Source organism: Dendrobium catenatum, unplaced genomic scaffold, assembly GCF_001605985.2.
Source record: "Dendrobium catenatum unplaced genomic scaffold, ASM160598v2 fragScaff_scaffold_984, whole genome shotgun sequence".
Classification (NCBI taxonomy): Eukaryota; Viridiplantae; Streptophyta; class Magnoliopsida; order Asparagales; family Orchidaceae; genus Dendrobium; species Dendrobium catenatum.
Genome location: NW_021319446.1, coordinates 82,932 through 101,380, shown reverse-complemented (window position 1 = coordinate 101,380; position 18,449 = coordinate 82,932). Strand labels below are relative to the sequence as shown.

Sequence of the window (18,449 nt, the reverse complement as noted above, 5' to 3'; positions counted from 1 at the left end):
TATAAATTTAATCTACATTACATAAATTTTATACTTTATATTGCATTCATTTATTTGATTTTGGCTTGATATTTGAATATAGTTAAATCACTAATCTGCATACTTAATGTGAATTGTAGATTGATGATCCCAAAGCTGATTTAAGCTATTTATAGAGTGATCATTTTTGATCTATATTTAATAAATCAATTGAAATATAATACAATTTACTGTAGGATCTATCGATGCAACGGATTTCCAAAAATCAGCCTTTAATTTTATCCACCTAGGGTTTCTTAGACCGTCTCGTGCTGGTAACCTGATCCGACACGATTCGGCACCGCCACCTAGGGTTCCCGACAACCTCACTTCCGGCACCGAGAGAGATAGAGAGATAGAAGATCAATGGGAGTGCCGGCGTTTTACCGATGGCTTGCGGAGAAGTATCCTATGGTGGTAGTGGACGTGATAGAGGAGGAACCAGTGGAGATCGAAGATGTCAAGATACCCGTCGATACGTCGAAGCCGAATCCAAACGGACTGGAATATGATAATCTGTATCTCGATATGAATGGCATCATACATCCTTGCTTCCATCCAGAGGACCGCGTAAGCAACAACGCGCCTTCTTCTTTCTCTCTTAATTTCTTCATGATTGTCTTGGTTTCCCTATCATTTGGTTTACTTCAGGTGAGAAGTTGGTTACCTTGCTTTTCGTTTTAGTGATCGATCCAGAGTGGGGTTAAAGGGAAAATATACAATCCTTACGAGCTAGTATCTGAATTTGGGCAAACTAGGATTTGTCGGTCAAATACCCATGTTATTAATTTAATCATTATGAATTCTCATGTTTACCCTACAATATAGCACGTAGAACACTATGTTGGATCATGAACTGTTGTGAAATAGCAAGGATCGAACAACAAATGTAAATGAACTAAACGTATCTTACAAGCTTGGTCTGCGGCACTACTCATTCAATCAAAATTGAACTCAATACTTATACGGTAACATATCAACAGTAGTAAATGAATGAATTGAATGTCTATAGAAATTAGCCTTCCTACGATGGCTGCTTCTATAAGTAAGCTCAGACAGGCATTTTGTGATAACATGTGCAATCTGCTTGGTTCGATACTTAGTTAAATCTACCGAATATTAGTGAATTTAGGGTTAGATAATCTCTGGAGATCAAAATAGCATTAGAATAATCAGTGTTTAGCATGCGCAGCTATGTGTTTGGTACGAGCATAGTTGCGATTTGTTTGATAGAGCTAATTCTGATTCACAGGTAGGGTGATTTCGGATCACAATTCATTAAACAAGCTCACTTAGCTAATTCAACCACCTAATTGATACAAATATACTGTTTGCCTGGATTTGATCCTTAAATCAATCCTCATCCCAAATTAGTCCTGAATCAAGCAAACCTTCCTGCAACATTTTTAACTATTCTGCAGAATCTCACACTTGTTCAACGTGTCTTTCCCATTAAATTGCTTAGGTTTTATTTTACGAAGCTTGTTGTTTGAACAAAATTGAGATTCTTTTTTTATTTTTTCAAATGAGATAAAATTTCAATTGTTATGCTGCATCACTAGCTTTTTATTTTGTCAATTTTAATTTTAGTTAGCCTCATAATTTTCAGAAATTCTAAATATAATTAATTAAAGATAAAGCAGTTGATGTAATTATTTTATGTAGATTTATTACCATATATTTGTGTGTGTGTCTATATATATATAATGAGCATCTATAAATTTTTTGTTTTTTTACTTTATATAGTTTATTATTTGGTTATGAGTAAAGTTAAATGAATAAATATAATATTTATGTTTTATTTGGCTTAACTGAGATTAATTTTGAGATGCTACTATCTGAAATGTTCAATTTGGATAAAAGTAATACTTATGCGCTATATAGCAAATAAAGATTTTGCTTTGTTTGGTGCTAACATTGATAATTACAGCTACAAGTATGATACTCCATGCATTGATGATAATATTTTTTGAAAGCAGTTTGTATGTGTTCATATGAACTAGTGCTAATTGCACATGCACATAAGAGGATTTGTTTATGTTGGGTTGGTTATTTTGGGTCTTAATACTCAAAACTTGTTGTCATTGTGCAAAAACCCATAATTATTTGATCAAAGTAAAAGTGGTTTGATTTTTTTTTTTTAACAATTGAAATCGATTCAAAATACCCAATTTGAAACTGTTTCACCTGGCATGAAAATTCAACATCTCAACAATGTAAGTTACATTTTTATGAATGCAGTGTATTTCCTTTTCAAGTTATGATAAATAAAATTTAATAGCGTCATGAAGAAAACATTGCTTTTGGGTGTAGATTTTGGTAAATTGTGCTCCGAGGACTTATGATGGGGATCTAATTCTATTGTTTTGGAATTAAATAGATTTATTTTTTATTTTTTATATATTGTTTTACAAACCATGAAGATTGGAATTTTTTTTCATCATTATTAATAAAATTAGGTTGTTAATGAATAAATATCAAGCCAATCCAACCTTGTCTCAAGATTGGCGTGAGGTCATGCAATATGATCTTAGGTTGGGCCAAGCCAATTATAGGTTGGCTTGGACTAAATTCGATTTGTGCTAGACATGGCTAGTTAAGTAGATGTAAAAAAATGTTTTTGCCCAATTATTGCCAGAGGTCTTTGCTATCCTAAGATAAATTCAAATATAAGTAGTTGCAAAAAAATGTTTGTACTTTCATTCATACATGCATGATGCATCCATGTACATTTCTATCCAATCTCGAGCTTAATTGATTCGATCCATGTTCTAACTATTCAAGCTTAATGCAAGTTAGGCTTTTTTCTATTCTACTCATTGACCTTGATCCAGTGTAATTTTAGTCAAGCAATGATGCAATTTTTGAGTGATCTTTGACCTTAGAGCTAAATTCACAGCCCTAAATAAACCATATTTTATGCCTAATGAGATTTCAGTATAATAGAAGAATGTGTCTGGGTAGTTGGGTACATTTTAGTTCAAATAACATCCTCTTGCGGGCAACTTGGATATTTAAGTTCAGTTGAATTTATTCAGAGGGTTGAGATGTACTGCCATGGAGAATGATAGTGATAATATAACTTCATTGTATATAATTCTACCTTTTCTAATTTTACTTGTGATTTGTTTGTTCGCTGCAAAGTAGAAGATTAAATATGGGAGTAAAGTTTAAGAAGCGTCACCTGAGAAGTTGTTGATTCTTCTAGAAATGAAAATTGGAAGTGCTTCTTTGTATTGTTTCAATGCATTTGAGTTGGCTGCAATGACTTTAAAGCTAGTGCCAAACTGCCAGTAGGAACTTGAAGGCAAGCTGAGGAGTGAAGTTGTAAATTCATTCTACTAGATATGGAATGGGAGAATCTCTCTCTATCTTTTTTCTGATGATTCTCAATTATTGGGGTTGGATGCTAAAGCGAGTTTAGCTTAACTGGGAATCAACTTGTGTTTTGTGAAGACCATAGTTATAGAGATGCACAAGGATATGTTGGTTGAGTGAGATGCTTGGTTTGCTACTTGTGAAAGTTGTAAATTTGATGTTAGAGTAGGATGGGTGATGAGTGAACTTTGAATGAGCTCCCCTTTGTTTTTTTATTATTTATTATTATTTTTATTTTAATGAGCTCCCCTCTGCTCAAGCTCTAAATTTAGGTTGACTTACGGTTGGTTCAGAATGGATATCAATTAAAGTTGTGTCCGTCTAAAATTTTCTAGTCGACTTTACCGTACATTTGGAAAGGGGTTTTTATGGGGTATTTGAACTGCAGTTAGTGTGCCATAATTAGCTTTCTTTAATGTTTAGTCCCTATTCATGCACATTGGCTATATCCATCTATTTGTAGTCACACACACATATAGACTTTGGAGGAGATGAGGGTCATGGGTAGCTTTGTGAAAAATGGTAAAAGTGGGGTCTTTGGCTCATGAAGCTATGCATGCTTGGGTTATCTCTAATCGTGCAGACAAATATAAAATTACCTGTTTTCTTTGGCTGTGCCTAATATAAAACCAAGTTCTATATGGATATTTCCTAGAACCAACCTGAACTATTGGAAAGTTTTCAAATACGCTTCAGTTTTTTTTTTCATTTTATTTGCTGTTTTGTATGAAAGAGTTAAATTTAAAAACTCTTATAGGACTACACTAATTTTTTCTTTTTCCATGGAATTTCTTTATAATTGTGTGCTTCTTGGTATGAGATTATTAAGTGGCTTCTTGGTATGAGATTACTAAGTTGTTCATTCTTAATCTCTCTCTATTTTTATAATCATGATCGTGGTTAATTGGCTTATGAGCCTTGGTGAATTGTTAAACTTAACAAGCTTTTATTTTTTCAACTAACTTGAGGAAAATTCTCTCACGTACATACAATTTTTTGTTTAACATGACTATATTTTTAGTACCTGTTGAATTCAATATGATGATTTTTTTTGTTTGCTTTTTAAACTTATTTCTTTAACATTATTTTTGACAGCCCGGCCCAACAAGTTTTGATGAGGTTTTCCAGTGCATGTTTGATTACATTGACAGGCTTTTTGTCATGGTACGACCTAGGAAACTTCTTTTTATGGCTATTGGTAAGTGTCTCTCTAAGTTTTCTTGCAACTAGTTTATGCCAATTCCTTGTGGATTATTTTATTTACTTGAGCTATGCTATAGCTGCCAGTTTTATTTGTTGTTAATTTATGCATTTTGTAACTGCTCTTTCTGGTCTGTTTTTCTTCATGGTGATCTGAAAATGCAATGACAGATGGCGTTGCACCAAGAGCTAAGATGAATCAGCAGCGTTCTAGACGTTTCAGATCAGCTAAAGATGCAGCAGATGCGGTGGGTGTAGTTGTTTGTCTTATTTTGTGCTTTATACTATGCTTGAGTTCATGATGTAGGTACTTGCCTATCACTTGGGGTAAGAAACATGAGTTCGCTCAACTAATATGTTATTAGCATTGCTATTATTTGGTTGAATAACCCTGAAATAAGGATTCTAGCAAATATTCAGATAATCTGGGCTGACCTTTCCTATTAGATTTAAGGCATAAAGTTTAACTCAGTGTTGCTCGAGTTTCAAACATTTCTTTTTCTATCTTCCATATTTGGGCTTTTTATTATATTTTAAAATATTTGGTGAGGGTGGTTCTTCAGAAGCTTTTTGAGAATGAGAAAAAAGAAAGATTTTGAATGGAGGGAAATGTAATGTAATAGTAAGACTTGCTAAAGAAATCTGTTTTTGAAGGGTGTCTTATGCTAGCATTTAAGAACATTCTTTAAAAATTTTTTTGGGAAGTATGGAAAGATAACGAATTTTAATGCTTGCAGAACAATGCCATGTGTTGTTTTACTGGAGATCAACTGCTGGCATGATATTTATTGTGCTACGGTGCGTGTATAGATACTTCTTATGTGCTGATAAAATATTTGCAGCAGAAAAGTGCCAGTAATGTACGTGATTAGAGTTAGATGGGGAGGGAAGCGGGAACGCCATTTGTTCCTTTAGAACAAATTTTTACTCATCAATCACTCTGTGTTATGCCTGAAAATTTTAGGCTGTTTTATTTTTATAGAACTTTAGAAATATCGTGTGATGATAATGTTTGTCTGATTGTCTATCCATGTAATTGGAAGCATGGTTTTTCAGAGATAAGCAATAGTAGCTATTTTTTTGAAACCTTTTACTTTAGGATTATAATTAGTTCTGTAATTGGTAGAACTTTATGCAGTATTTATTGTTAATTGCTACAAACTCAGGTGCTATGATTTAGGGTGTAAAAAAACTGGTCATAAGGAATACACTTAGTGGCTGAGAGTACATGTAACTTAGCCTAAGACAAACACTGTTTTGGTTCCCATTTCTTTGTTTTGGTTACATGTGGTGAAATACAAATAACATATGGCAATTGCATGGGCCACACAAGCAAATTTTTTTGCATATAAATTTTATGTGTGACATCAAGCTTAACTGTGCAAATTCTTCCTAATTGGTTATTAGAATTTTCGTAGTGATACTGATTAAAAGTTAAGCTTTGCTTTAAGCTATAGTGGGTTTGGATATATGAGCTGTTTCGTCCTAGAAAGTTTTCTATTCCAGAGTTTGGGTAGAGGTAATGGCTTAATTTCTGTATTATGGATCTAATTATTAGAAATATATGTGTTTGTATGCATTCATTTATTAGTAGAATTTGTTTACTAATTGTTTGAATCTGGTTATTAGAAAGCGTTTAATAGGCATTTTAGATATTTCTCTTAAGGTTGAAATGATGAGGAAAAAAAGGAATAAAGAATACATATGGTCCTTACAAAAGATTAAGGTGTAATACTTAAAAGTTGGAAGAGTAAAGAATAAGTATAGGTCAACGCATGGACCTCTTGTTAATTTTCCCCCTTTTTTTTCCTTACCATGTAGGCTGCTGAAGAGGACCGATTGCGGCTAGAATTTGAGAGGGAAGGAAGAAAGCTTCCACCAAAGAAGGAATCAGAAGTTTTTGATTCAAATATTATTACTCCTGGGACTGAGTTTATGTCTATTCTGTCTGTAGCACTGCAGTACTACATTCATCTGAGGCTAAATTATGACCCTGGTTGGAAGCATATAGAAGTATGTGCATAGAGAGTTCACTTCTCTCGTAGCTTGGATCTCTTATTCTTGTCAGTTTTACACCTGACTTTACTCCATATGTTTATGGTTAATGTGGTTAAATACTAAATTATTCTTATAACTAATTTTATTGAAGGTTATACTTTCTGATGCAAATGTTCCCGGTGAAGGGGAGCATAAAATTATGTCATATATCCGCCTTCAACGAAATCTGCCTGGTTTTAATCCTAATACTCGGCACTGCTTGTATGGTCTGGTATGATCTTTTCTGATTGTGGATTTTTTCTTTTATGTATTATGGGATAAGAGATGCTTACCTGATGCATGTATTTGTGTTAAAATCTGAGTGATTGGTGAGCATGCTTTGATATTGGTTTTTAAATGATTGTCTTTTTGCGCACATAGTGTATTTCAGTATGAAATCTATTTCAATTATTTGAGCATCTAATAGATATTTTTTTCAATATTTATTTCTTCAAAATTTTGGCTACTTAATGTATTTTTTCTTGTTGATCACAGTTATATAATCCTTGTATTTAAGTCTTGGTTGGCTGAAATTTGTAATGTATTTCTGTGAAATATTCTTGCTTTTAGAAACATGTAGTTTTTTTTTTTTGGTTTAGCCTCGAAATATTTGGAATGTTCACTCTTTGACGACAACCCAATCAGCTACATGAAGATATACAGGCAGTGAGAAAATGGTGGATATGTTAGGAGGACAATCACTCTTTATTATTTTACAAAGACTTCCATTAAGAAACAAATTAATTTCAATAAATTGAAAAATAGCAAAGATACAATGTTCTGGTGAAAGATAGATTGGTATGTGAATTAGATATATGTGAAAAGATATATCGAGCAACTCAAAGATGAAAAAACAAAAAATGTCTTTGACAGTTAATTTTTTAAAGTTGTTATATGTATATCGACGGTTAAAAATACTACATCTTGGTTCCGATGAAAAAATTGCAATGTGCTGAATAGGGATATATATGAAGCAAGTTACGTACCTCTAGTATGGGGAGTGGAAGTGAGGGAAAGAGATAAGATATAGGGTTAGTTTTTTTATCATTTTTATTTTTGTTTCTTATTTTATTTTGCTTATGTTCTAATATGGAATTAAAATATGTTTGATATCTTAAGCTGTTTTATTTTTCTTGGATATTACTTGAGTCGATTTGTTTTGCGGTTTGGAAGAGGATGGTGGTGCCATGGCTGGAGATGTTAGTGGACCTAGGGTTGCAAGTGAACCAAACATTTGACGAGCTACTCATTGCTTAGTTCGATTAAAGCTCGTTTGTGATCGTTTAACCAATTAAACAAACAAACTTGAACAACATTTTTAATACTCGATCTTTAAATAAACAAGCTTGAACACTAATGTGTTCGGTTTATTTATGTTCACGAACAACATCATTTGAAGCTTGTGAACATGCTTGACATTAAGCTTGATAAGAAGCTCGATTCGTGTTCGATTCAGAACTCGTGAATAAGCTCGATAAAAACTTGATCAATATTTAATTATAAAATTGATAAATAGACATAATATAAATATTTGAATTTATTATAACATAAGGATATAATTATTTTTAATTAATAAATTTTAAAGTAATTAATTATTATAATATATGTTTTAGTTTTAATTTTCTTACAATTGCTAATTTATTATATTACATCGTTAGATCTTGATCATTTGATAACTTAAGAATACTTGTTAGATTTGTTCATGAAAATGCTTGTTTGATAGTTTAAAAAAATTCTCTAAATATGTTAACGAACAGAGCTAGTTAAGGCTTGTTTGTTTAAAGCTTGTTAAGCACTCAAACAAACGAAACATGAACCAAATACGAACACCATTAATTTAAACGAACCAAACATGAACAAAAACAATAAAGCTCGAATCAAACACGAACCGAACTTGAACAAGCTAATAATTAACGAACTTAAACATGAACACTCATATACTCGACTCGGTTCGGTTCGTTTCGTTTGCAGCCCGAGGACCAGGTGAAAATTTACTATGTTTTGGTTTTGTGGTTGGCTGGCAGCAGGCATGAGGTAGGGCTTGAAAAATAATGAAAACACCTAAAAATTGTTTTGTGTGCTTTTGTAAACAACTTGATTTGCTAAAAAAATAATTAAAAAACACATTTAAACACTATATGCTTGTTTTGTTTGAATTTGAAGTGAAATGAAAAACAGAAAACATAAACAAAAGGTGATGCTAAACAAACACTTAGTAATTCAAAATTTGCAATGCTGTGTAAGAGAGTAGATACCCTAGGTTTATGGGTTCTTTAATGTGAGTGATAACTATCAATGAAATGCTGAGGCCAATTCCTGCATTAATCTTCCTCATGCTATTAAGCTCTCTTTTTGGTATCAAACTTGTATCTACTTCTTGCTTTTTGTAATTTTCTTTTACCGAGAATGGCTGTACATTTGTTACAGTAGGAAATTGCGTAGAAAGTTGAGGTCTTATTTGTCACATTTGTTTTACTTGAAGTCTTCACCAGAATGTTTAATATTTATGTCCTTAGGAACATAAATGGCAGCTCAATTTATCCTACTTTTGAATTTCTGTTATCCCTGAATAAAGTGGTTCAATTCTTAGTTGTTCTAATATTGTGTTAATTAACTTTTTGCTATAATTCCATTTCATATTTCTTTGGTATGTGGCATACAGTTAAAGATGAAAATTTTGTTTTACTGTTTCTACGGTGTTTACATTTCCAGTTTTTTGTCATATTATTGATTGTTTTGGCATCGTATTAACAGCAATTTGGAACACAATCTTCTATTTACTCCCGGAAATGTTGTGTTGAGTATGTGCAAGTTTTAAAGGTTTACCTTTTATTTGAAAAAAAAAAGGTTGTATGGAATGCATGAGCTCACTATAATTTGTGAACGGGTACAGGATAGATGCAGCCTTACCCTTGCATTATGGAGAGGCTTGGCATTTGATTTCCATCTGCTTTTATTCAATCCTCTCGATTCTAACATATCTTCAAGATCTAAATTTGTTGTTCATTATAATGGTCATGATTATTGTATTGACTATTTAGCATTTGATTTCTTTGTCCAATTTGTTTTCATTATTGTTTATACTAAATTTGGTGTTAATTCGAATGTACATTGATGTTACTGAATAATTTCTGGCCATACTTTTTAGTCCTTTTTCTTTCACAGACTTATGTTTTAATTCTAGCTCTCAGCCTTTTAACTCACCCTTTTTTCCTATTATACGTTTTTTTTTTCTATTTTACTTGGCCGAATAATGTCAATCTGTTTCTACTGTCTTATATTTCTGTTTTTGGATTTTTAACCCAGTATTTAGGATTAAAACTGATGTTATTGATACAAGTTTCATTTTTCTCTTCCCCCATAAATTCAGAATTTGATTGTGGTGGAAAAAATGTTATTTCCTGTTCCAGCTCTTAATTCTTATAGTACTCTGAAACAGAGTATTAGTACAGCTTCGATTCCATTTGATATCGTTATTATGTATAAGTTTCTTATCTTTTAAAGTGTTATACATTGGTTTAATTTTTGCACAGGATGCAGATTTGATCATGTTAGCTCTGGCCACGCATGAGGTGCATTTTTCAATTTTGAGAGAGGCAAGTGCTATCTTCTTTTGTTTTCTTTTACGTAAATAACTTAATTATGCTTCTGTGACAGAAACGGCTGCTTATACACCTCTTTTTTATCCATCTGATTCCTAACATTCTTTTCAGTTGCTTTTTTTTATCCATCTCACTCCTCCCCTTTTGGCTTTTGATTAATACATTTTGGAGCTGGCCGACATGTAATTTTTAGTTTATTTTGTTTTATCATGGATTTTATATCTTCAATGCGATTTTTTTTGGATTGTACATACGCATCTTAGCTGAAATCCTATCCCAAAATATGCACTATGATTTTTCTTCAAATGCAAACCTTCATGACCCCACTGGAAACTTACCTGCATAATCGCTTGGCAATATTAGATTGTCTTCACTCCTGGACAGCAAGACAAATGCTTCTTATGTGGCCAGATGGGCCATTTAGCAGCCGATTGCCAAGGAAATGCCAAAAGAAAATCCGGTGAATTTGATGAGAAGGGTGATAGCGATGTAGTTGCAAAGAAACCTTACCAGGCATGTCAATTATTAGATTTAATCAATCATATAGTTTATGTAAGCTGTCATTCATTTACCTGATTTCTGTGATATTGCAGTTTCTCAACATCTGGACTCTTCGAGAGTATTTGGAATATGAATTTAGATTGCCTAGTCCTCCCTTCGAGGTGGATTTTGAGCGAATAGTTGATGATTTCATCTTTATGTGTTTCTTTGTTGGAAATGATTTTCTTCCACATATGCCAACGCTGGAAATCCGTGAGGTTTGTTGTTCATGTGAAGCATTAATGTTTTTAAGTTTGTTGCATATATAAATGTTGAAAAATCATACCTCAAGTTCTTGTTCATTCAATGTCAAAGAAGCTATATTTTCTTCCAGCTTCTGAAAAACCAATGATGCGGTCTTATCAGTTGCATTTTCTGTTGCCCACGACCTTCCAATTTTACTCAGTTTAAGCACTTCTGTAGCAAATCTATAGTGTCTCTTAAGTTTCATTTGGGATAGCTTTTGTACTATTTTGTAAAGCTGCTGTAGAGAAAATAATTTTTTAAGGTTGTAGAAAACATCTTCCTTCTACAAAATTTTTTTGGAAGCAGCAAAATATAATGGTCAAACATAAATATGATCTAAAAAGTAAAACAGTAAGAAATTTGTCCCAAATGAAGCCGTAGTCACTCTTGCTCTCGATTCTCCCTGTTGAAAGCTGCACCACCCTTAGACACGCATGGGCATGCACATATATGCAGACTTGCACACATTTCTGTCTGACCGAATGCTCAGCTACCTCTCTTCTCATCTTAAGACCTTGCTCAACGAAGCAGATGTGGTGCAGTACTCAACCAATGGCCTCATACTTCCACAACATAGCATTTGGTTAAATGTTTCCAGTTGAAGCTTGATTCTCTACTCATTTTATGATGCATCTCTCTAGTAGAATATGGTTTAGCTAGAGTTCTCTATCTATGTATATTAGATGATATTTCATGTCCGTGTGATGTCTTCTATCGTGCCTTGGATTATGGCCTCAGCATTTTTATCATTTAGCTTATGCTTGACTAACAGGGCGCAATAAATTTACTTATGGCTGTTTATAAGAAGGAATTTAATGCCATGCAGGGCTATTTGACAGACTCATGGAAGGTATGTGGTTTTGTATACTTTCTACATTTAATATAGACAATTCTGACTTGGCACATGGTGGTATATTCTGCTGTAGTAGTGACATGGATTCTCTCTTATTACCAGCCGAATTTGAGCAGAGTTGAGCATTTTATTCAGGCAGTTGGGTCTTATGAGGATAGAATATTTCAAAAGAGAGCTCGCTTACATCAGGTATTTTTAATAACTAGTTAGGGGAAAATATCATTTTTATCATGCATATTTATGAAGCTCATTTTATTGATGAAATACAAATCACTTTAGAATTATTGCTGCTGTCAATGAGGATACTTGTGCCATGTTATCGGTGTGTTGCAATTTCGAGGTTGATTTTAAAATGTTATTTTATTGGTGTGTTGCCTTGGGCAAATTATTGGGTCAGGTGACCGGAGCCAAAAGATAAGTTCGGACAGCCAATAAAAATTTGCCGCGTCACCTTGCGCTTTTGTTGCGCTTTTTGACTTGCGCTTTAGTTGCGCTTTGGTTGCGCTTTAGTTGCGCTTTAGTTGCGCTTTAGTTGCGCTAATTTTAAAATAATATTTTATTATTATCCGAACCTATCTCTGCGTTCGGTCACCTGACCCAATAATTTGCCGTTGCCTTGTTAGTTTCAACTGTAACTACCGTTGGTGGGCTAAAAGTAATAATTTCCTACACATTCTTATTACAATTCTCTGAACACAATCATTGTTTTTTTTATCAAAATGTTATCAAGTGCAAGACCCGCATGTAACTAGAGAGGTGTAAGGATTTGATTCTTAATGCTCTTTGTGATGTGAGGCGCAATTCAAGTGCCCTCTACTTCCTCGTTGATTCAGTTTAAGAAGAGGAGCATGATATTCTTCTTGGCAATCCAAAAAGGGAAAACATATTTAGAGTAGGTGTGGACCCCAAGAGAGAAAGAGAGGAAGACAGGAGAGAGAATTCAGAAAGTTATTCATTCCATAATTAATTTCTTACAATAAGAGGGTATTTAAACTAATTGAGTAGACTGGTTTTACAGTAAATAACTGGTCTATAAAACAAAAAAGACTAAATATAACAATATAGCTGAATCGTGGCCATCGATCGGCGATGCTTCCGGCGATATACGTGTCTGAACCGTTGATCGATGACCTCATCAATATATATATATGTATATAGCATTAATACTAACATATGTTAAAATAAAATAAATAAAACTAGTGCTTGCTAGCTGAACCATGTGTGTAAACCTAATGGCGTAAACCATTTGTTTGGTAATTTTTTGGCCGAAGATGGGCTGCTGTCTTTTTCGGATTATAGTGCCGATGTTATTTGGTTCTTTTTTCTTCTTTGATAGACTAAATATATTTGGTTCTTTTTTCTTTTTGATAGACTTTTATGTTTGTAGTTCGCTCTTCCATGATCTAGAGCATGATCGTAGATCGAGTTTCACTTTGTACAGTTTTGAGATCCAATAAATTGTGTTGATGTCTAACAGAGTGCCTTGGATTGTGTTTCCAACAGTTCTTTTGCTCCATAGTCCAGTGATTCTGCTGAGCACTTTCTTTTAATATTAGATTGCTAAATGTGTTTTTTTTTTTAAATTATCTCTAGGTGTTACACCTGGTTTACACTATGTTTTTAAATGGTATAATGATGTTATTAATTAGATCTATTAGAACCATATTCTTTTTGCTCTGAGTTTTTTTTTAGTAATTTTAGTGATCTAATTATTCTGTATCATAGTTCATTATGAAGGATAGGAAATTGCTGTTCATTTTCTTTAGCGTCAAGTTTTTGTTTTCTGGTTATGAATTTTATGTTATTATTTTATTTCTTATTTGATGTATCATATTTATTTGACTTGGGTATCTTTAAAGAGTTGTGATACAAGTTTTGTTCTTGTTATATCATAGAATAACGTGGAAGGTGCAATATTTACCTCAGTAATATGTTTTACAAATTTGCTTGTGAGTGCTAGATCTTATATATCATAACATTTGGTTATTCTGTCTTAAGTTTATTGTTGAGCCTTGAAGTAATTTTGAATATTTTATGATATGTCCCTGTTCTTGGTTGCTAAAATGCTACAGGGACTTTTACTTAAGATTTTTTTTTGATAGATTGACACTTCATTTGTAAAGGAAATCACCTCTCTTATCATTTCTTTACTTACGTGTGATAAGGATGAAAGACCAGCACAAGTAAAGATATGGATCCTAAAAAATGAACAAAAATGATGAAATACTAAAAAATGTTGTATATATAAAATAAATTCACAATGAACAAAAATGATCATAAAACTGAAACTATTCTTGTTGCCAACATTTTCATCCTATGATTAATATGACGAAATGCTATAAAAGTTAGATTTTAAAATTTGCCACTTTCTGTACTTTAAATATCTGCCGCTTTCTGCACTAGAGATTGGTATATCACCTTATTTTATAGGTTAGTAAGATGGATTTGATCCCTTGAATACTCCGATCACTTTTACTTTTATAGGCAACCTAAATAATGATTTTACAATTTATAAATAATTACTAACTTAGAAATAAATTTATGATAGACCCAAAAATTAAAATCTTACCTCAATTAAACTTCTCTTTATTCAAACCAGATTCCTTACCTAATCCCTAGCCTCCTCCTCCTTATTCTTTCTTTTTCCTTCCCTCTTTCTTCTCTTCCTTTACCGATTTTAGAGATTTAGCCATGACAGCCCTTAAGGCGGCCTCCCCTCTCGCTTCCTATATGCATCGTGGCTTTGCACTCGGCAGGCAGCTGCTTTGATTTCCAGAGACCAGTTACGGGTGGAATAATGAATGGGGAAATGGTTTAATAATTAACTAATATATAAATTAGTTATAATATAACTCCAACAACTTTTCATCCATGTGATTGCCGCACTAATCAGATCAGCCACTGCATGAGCTGGTACGTGAAAAATCTTTTTTGCTACTGTAACTTAAACTGAACCCCATTACTTTTAAATTTTAATAAATGATCAGTATAATTTTCTAAGTTTGAAATTAATTAACAATTTAATTTATAGAAATAATCTGTTTCTATTTTCACACACACACACATATATATATATATTCTTGGGGAAACTTAAGCTTACCTTTAATAAACATTTTGTGTATTATAAAATTATGTGTGAGGGATCTTTCATAGACTAATCTTATTGTTAGTATTGGAATTTATTGTTGAAACGATCCATGTATGCAATGTCGGATTAAGTTGGCTATCCTTTTAAACTTAACTTTTAGTCATGTGATTTAACCTAAGCTAAGTGCCTTTTTTATATTTATCTTGTCGTTCAATTCCGCATAAGATCTTGTTTATTATTGTGCTCTCAAAATTAAGCGTGCAAATTCATTAATTAGCTCATCTTCGCATGTACGTTTCACATCAGACTTATTTCATTTATAACTTTTCGGAATTATAATCATTTCGAATGTTCTATTGAATCTTTTTTCCTGTGAGAAAGGAACCCTTTTCACTGGGTGAAAGTTTATGGTACTATATTTGATTCCGTTTCATCATCAGGCGTGCTGCTTTGATTTCAAGGATAAATTCTACGTTACATAGCGCGAGTTTTGTCACTGTAGAAATTGTTCACTAATGATGTTTCTTACAACCTACTTTTGTGTGCTTTCTTATATGACTGTGTTTTTTTCTTTAATCTTTCTGGCCCAGATAACATTATAAGAATGTTAAAATATTTACAGATTTAATATCAGCTTGTTTTCTTTTAAACATTCTCCTGACTTTTGCTAGCGTCAAACGGAAAGGATCAAACGTGAAAAAGCACAAGCAAGGCGAGGAGATGATATGGATCCTCAAGTGAACCCTGATCAGATAGTGGCTATAAATCGCTACAAGGGTTCACGTCTTGCTTCTGGGGCTTCCCCTTCCCCATTTCAACAGATCCAGTCTTCTTACAAGTCCCATAATCCACAGCTTAGAAGAGAAGGCAGAGAATCTGGGAAAGCTACTTCAGAAATATCTAAGTTTAAGACCAACAAAAGTGTTGTGCCTGAGAATGCAGGTGTTAATGTTCGAGCACAAAAGGTTGCTCGCATTTCGACAGAGGGTGCAACTATTGGGAGAGCAATTGTTGAGGCTGAGAACAGTCTTGAAGTCGAAGTAAGTTTATCATTGCCAATTATCGGATTTATTTATTTGCTTTTTTTTCAGTTTTTTCTACAAAATGTTTCTTATGTTCTATGTTTTGGGGATCATATTTGTTGATTTTCATTGAGTTTGTTTACTTTTGATCTACTAAACCATAGATGATTGAAAACAAGGAAGAGCTGAAAACAAAGCTGAAAGGACTGTTACGGGATAAATCTGATCTTTTCAACACTGAAAATCCAGAGGAAGACAAGGTTTGATTTTATAGGCATATGCATTTACTGTGTAACATCTAAATCAAATTCATTACTTAATTTAGACTGAAATTGACATCAAAATTCTGTATATACTATATACTATTTTTTTAAAGTCAAATTAAGCTTTTATTTCACCCGGATGTCTGCTAATCACCTCTTCTTTAATTCCTATTATTTTCTTATTAATTTCTGCTGAGCAACAGATTTGGCAAATTTATGAGGCTGACGAGTTCTTATTGGAATTGAAATATGCTTGATTGTGATTGTTCCTTGTTATTCCCCAGTGATATATAGCACTTTTATTTTGTAATTACTCTTTGCACTTTAATTAACATTATGTATCTGAATCGACAGTTCTTGAGATACTACTGGTAAAATTTCAATTTTGTTTTAGGTTAAACTTGGAGAGCCAGGTTGGAAAGAAAGATACTATGAGGACAAATTTTCTGCCAAATCCCCTGAAGAAATTGAGCTTATTAGACGAGATGTTGTAAGTCTTATTTGTAAATTTTATCAAATGATTTTTATGCTTGATTATTGAACGTGTTAAAATTTGGTTGTTGCTTCTTCTACTTCGTTAGTTTTGATGTCAGCAGTGGGCCCCTTCACTGGACGTTATTGAGAAAATATGCCTGAAATGGCTATTTTTTTTCCTTACATTTATGTCTATGCTAACCTCCTCTCTCAATTTACTGATTTCCCCCTTGAAGTCAGGTCTATGAAAATCTCATATAGCATTTTTATTGCATTAGTTGAGCGTACTGTATGTACGAGAGATTGAGAGGTTACTGTTTTGTCTGCCTTAAAAAGTAAATTATGCATAGTCATCAAACCAAAGCCAAAGCAAAATTTTACTTGTTTCTTGCTGAAACATGTAATTTTAGCCATTGTAAGCTAGCGGAAGAGGTTACTTTCCTGTTAAAAGTAACATTAGTTGATTTGGATAAATTTTTTCTTGATTTATTTTTTATGATAAGATGATCTTAAAGTTGTGTAAATTTGTCCGTTCTACTTGCATTCTAATTTAAACTTCAGTGTAATGCACTCTTGTTTCATTTTTCTTCTTGTTCCTAGAAAAGGTTGGAATAGCTCTAGTAGAAGATAAGATTAGAGAGAGTCGTCTTAGATGATTTGGTCACATAAAACGGTGGCCTTCCGATGACCCGGTTAGGAGAGTAGATGTATTAGATTTGACTTATGTTAAGAAAGGTAGAGGCAGACCTAAAAAACTTGGTTAGGAAATATTAGGAATGACATTTTTTTATTAGATTTAAACGAGAATTTGACTTTTAATAGGACATAATGGAGAAAAAAAATTCATGTAGCCGACCCAACGTAGTGAGATAAAGGCTTGATGTTGTTGTTATTGTTGCTGTTGTTTCTTCTTGTTCCTGGGAAGTTCTCATTCGTTCTCTTGGAATGAGCATGAAGTTTCTGCTCAAACTTTTAGGATGCAAGACTCTAGTTCTTGGCTTGCATGCATGCATGACCATGACGTTTTTTAAAATTTTTATCTTTTGGTTAGTTTTGAAGTTCTCCAGTTTCTAGATTATGGAATTTCATGCGTTTGATGCTGTCTAACCTTTTGTTTTAATTATTTAATATGTAATAATCTCAATAATTTTTATTCATTAGGTTTTACGGTATACGGAAGGATTGTGTTGGGTGATGCATTATTATTATGAAGGTGTTTGCTCATGGCAATGGTAAACACGAATAAGTCCTTAATTCCATTATTAATAGTTCTTGCACTATTTTTCTATTGCAGAGCTTTTTTTTTATTTGAATTTGTAATTGAAAAGAATGTAACCTTTATAAGTACAAAATTTGATATTTTCATTTTTAATTCGTTATACTGGGGTTTCTATTCAGAAGAGTGTGTCCATTTCCTATTTTTACTTTTTTATTATATGGATTCATTCTTCAATATACACTAGCTCTCTCTTCTGGTTATTGAATTCCCCTAAATATTGTGGTTCAACTTCTCAATTATATGATTTCCTTCTGCACCAAACACTTTGGCTGTTTCTGCTGGTTATTTAATTTTAGTACGTAATACCGTTCAATTTGGCATATTGGAAATGGGGTTTTCTCTGCAGGTACCCTCTAATTTTAACCTATTTTGCATAAAGGGCATGCAAATTACCCGCTTCAATGATTATTTGGAAGAAAAATCATTGAAGCATGATTGTTTATTGGACT

The 18,449-nt window shown here is 32.9% G+C and overlaps 1 protein-coding gene across 1 annotated transcript in view; it reads left to right on the top strand.

The window, feature by feature from the left end:
• Positions 1–207: 207 nt before the first annotated feature.
• The window catches only part of LOC110098478 (5'-3' exoribonuclease 3), a gene marked incomplete in the record, with an annotated part of 29,778 nt that continues 11,536 nt past the window's right edge, over positions 208–18,449 (top strand). The window contains 14 exon segments of the mRNA XM_020825319.2: positions 208–588; positions 4,492–4,594; positions 4,768–4,844; positions 6,418–6,609; positions 6,746–6,865; positions 10,167–10,229; positions 10,599–10,748; positions 10,829–10,993; positions 11,794–11,871; positions 11,977–12,063; positions 15,634–16,002; positions 16,149–16,244; positions 16,642–16,737; positions 17,883–17,953. Coding sequence (XP_020680978.1) covers positions 385–588; positions 4,492–4,594; positions 4,768–4,844; positions 6,418–6,609; positions 6,746–6,865; positions 10,167–10,229; positions 10,599–10,748; positions 10,829–10,993; positions 11,794–11,871; positions 11,977–12,063; positions 15,634–16,002; positions 16,149–16,244; positions 16,642–16,737; positions 17,883–17,953 — 1,871 coding nt within the window.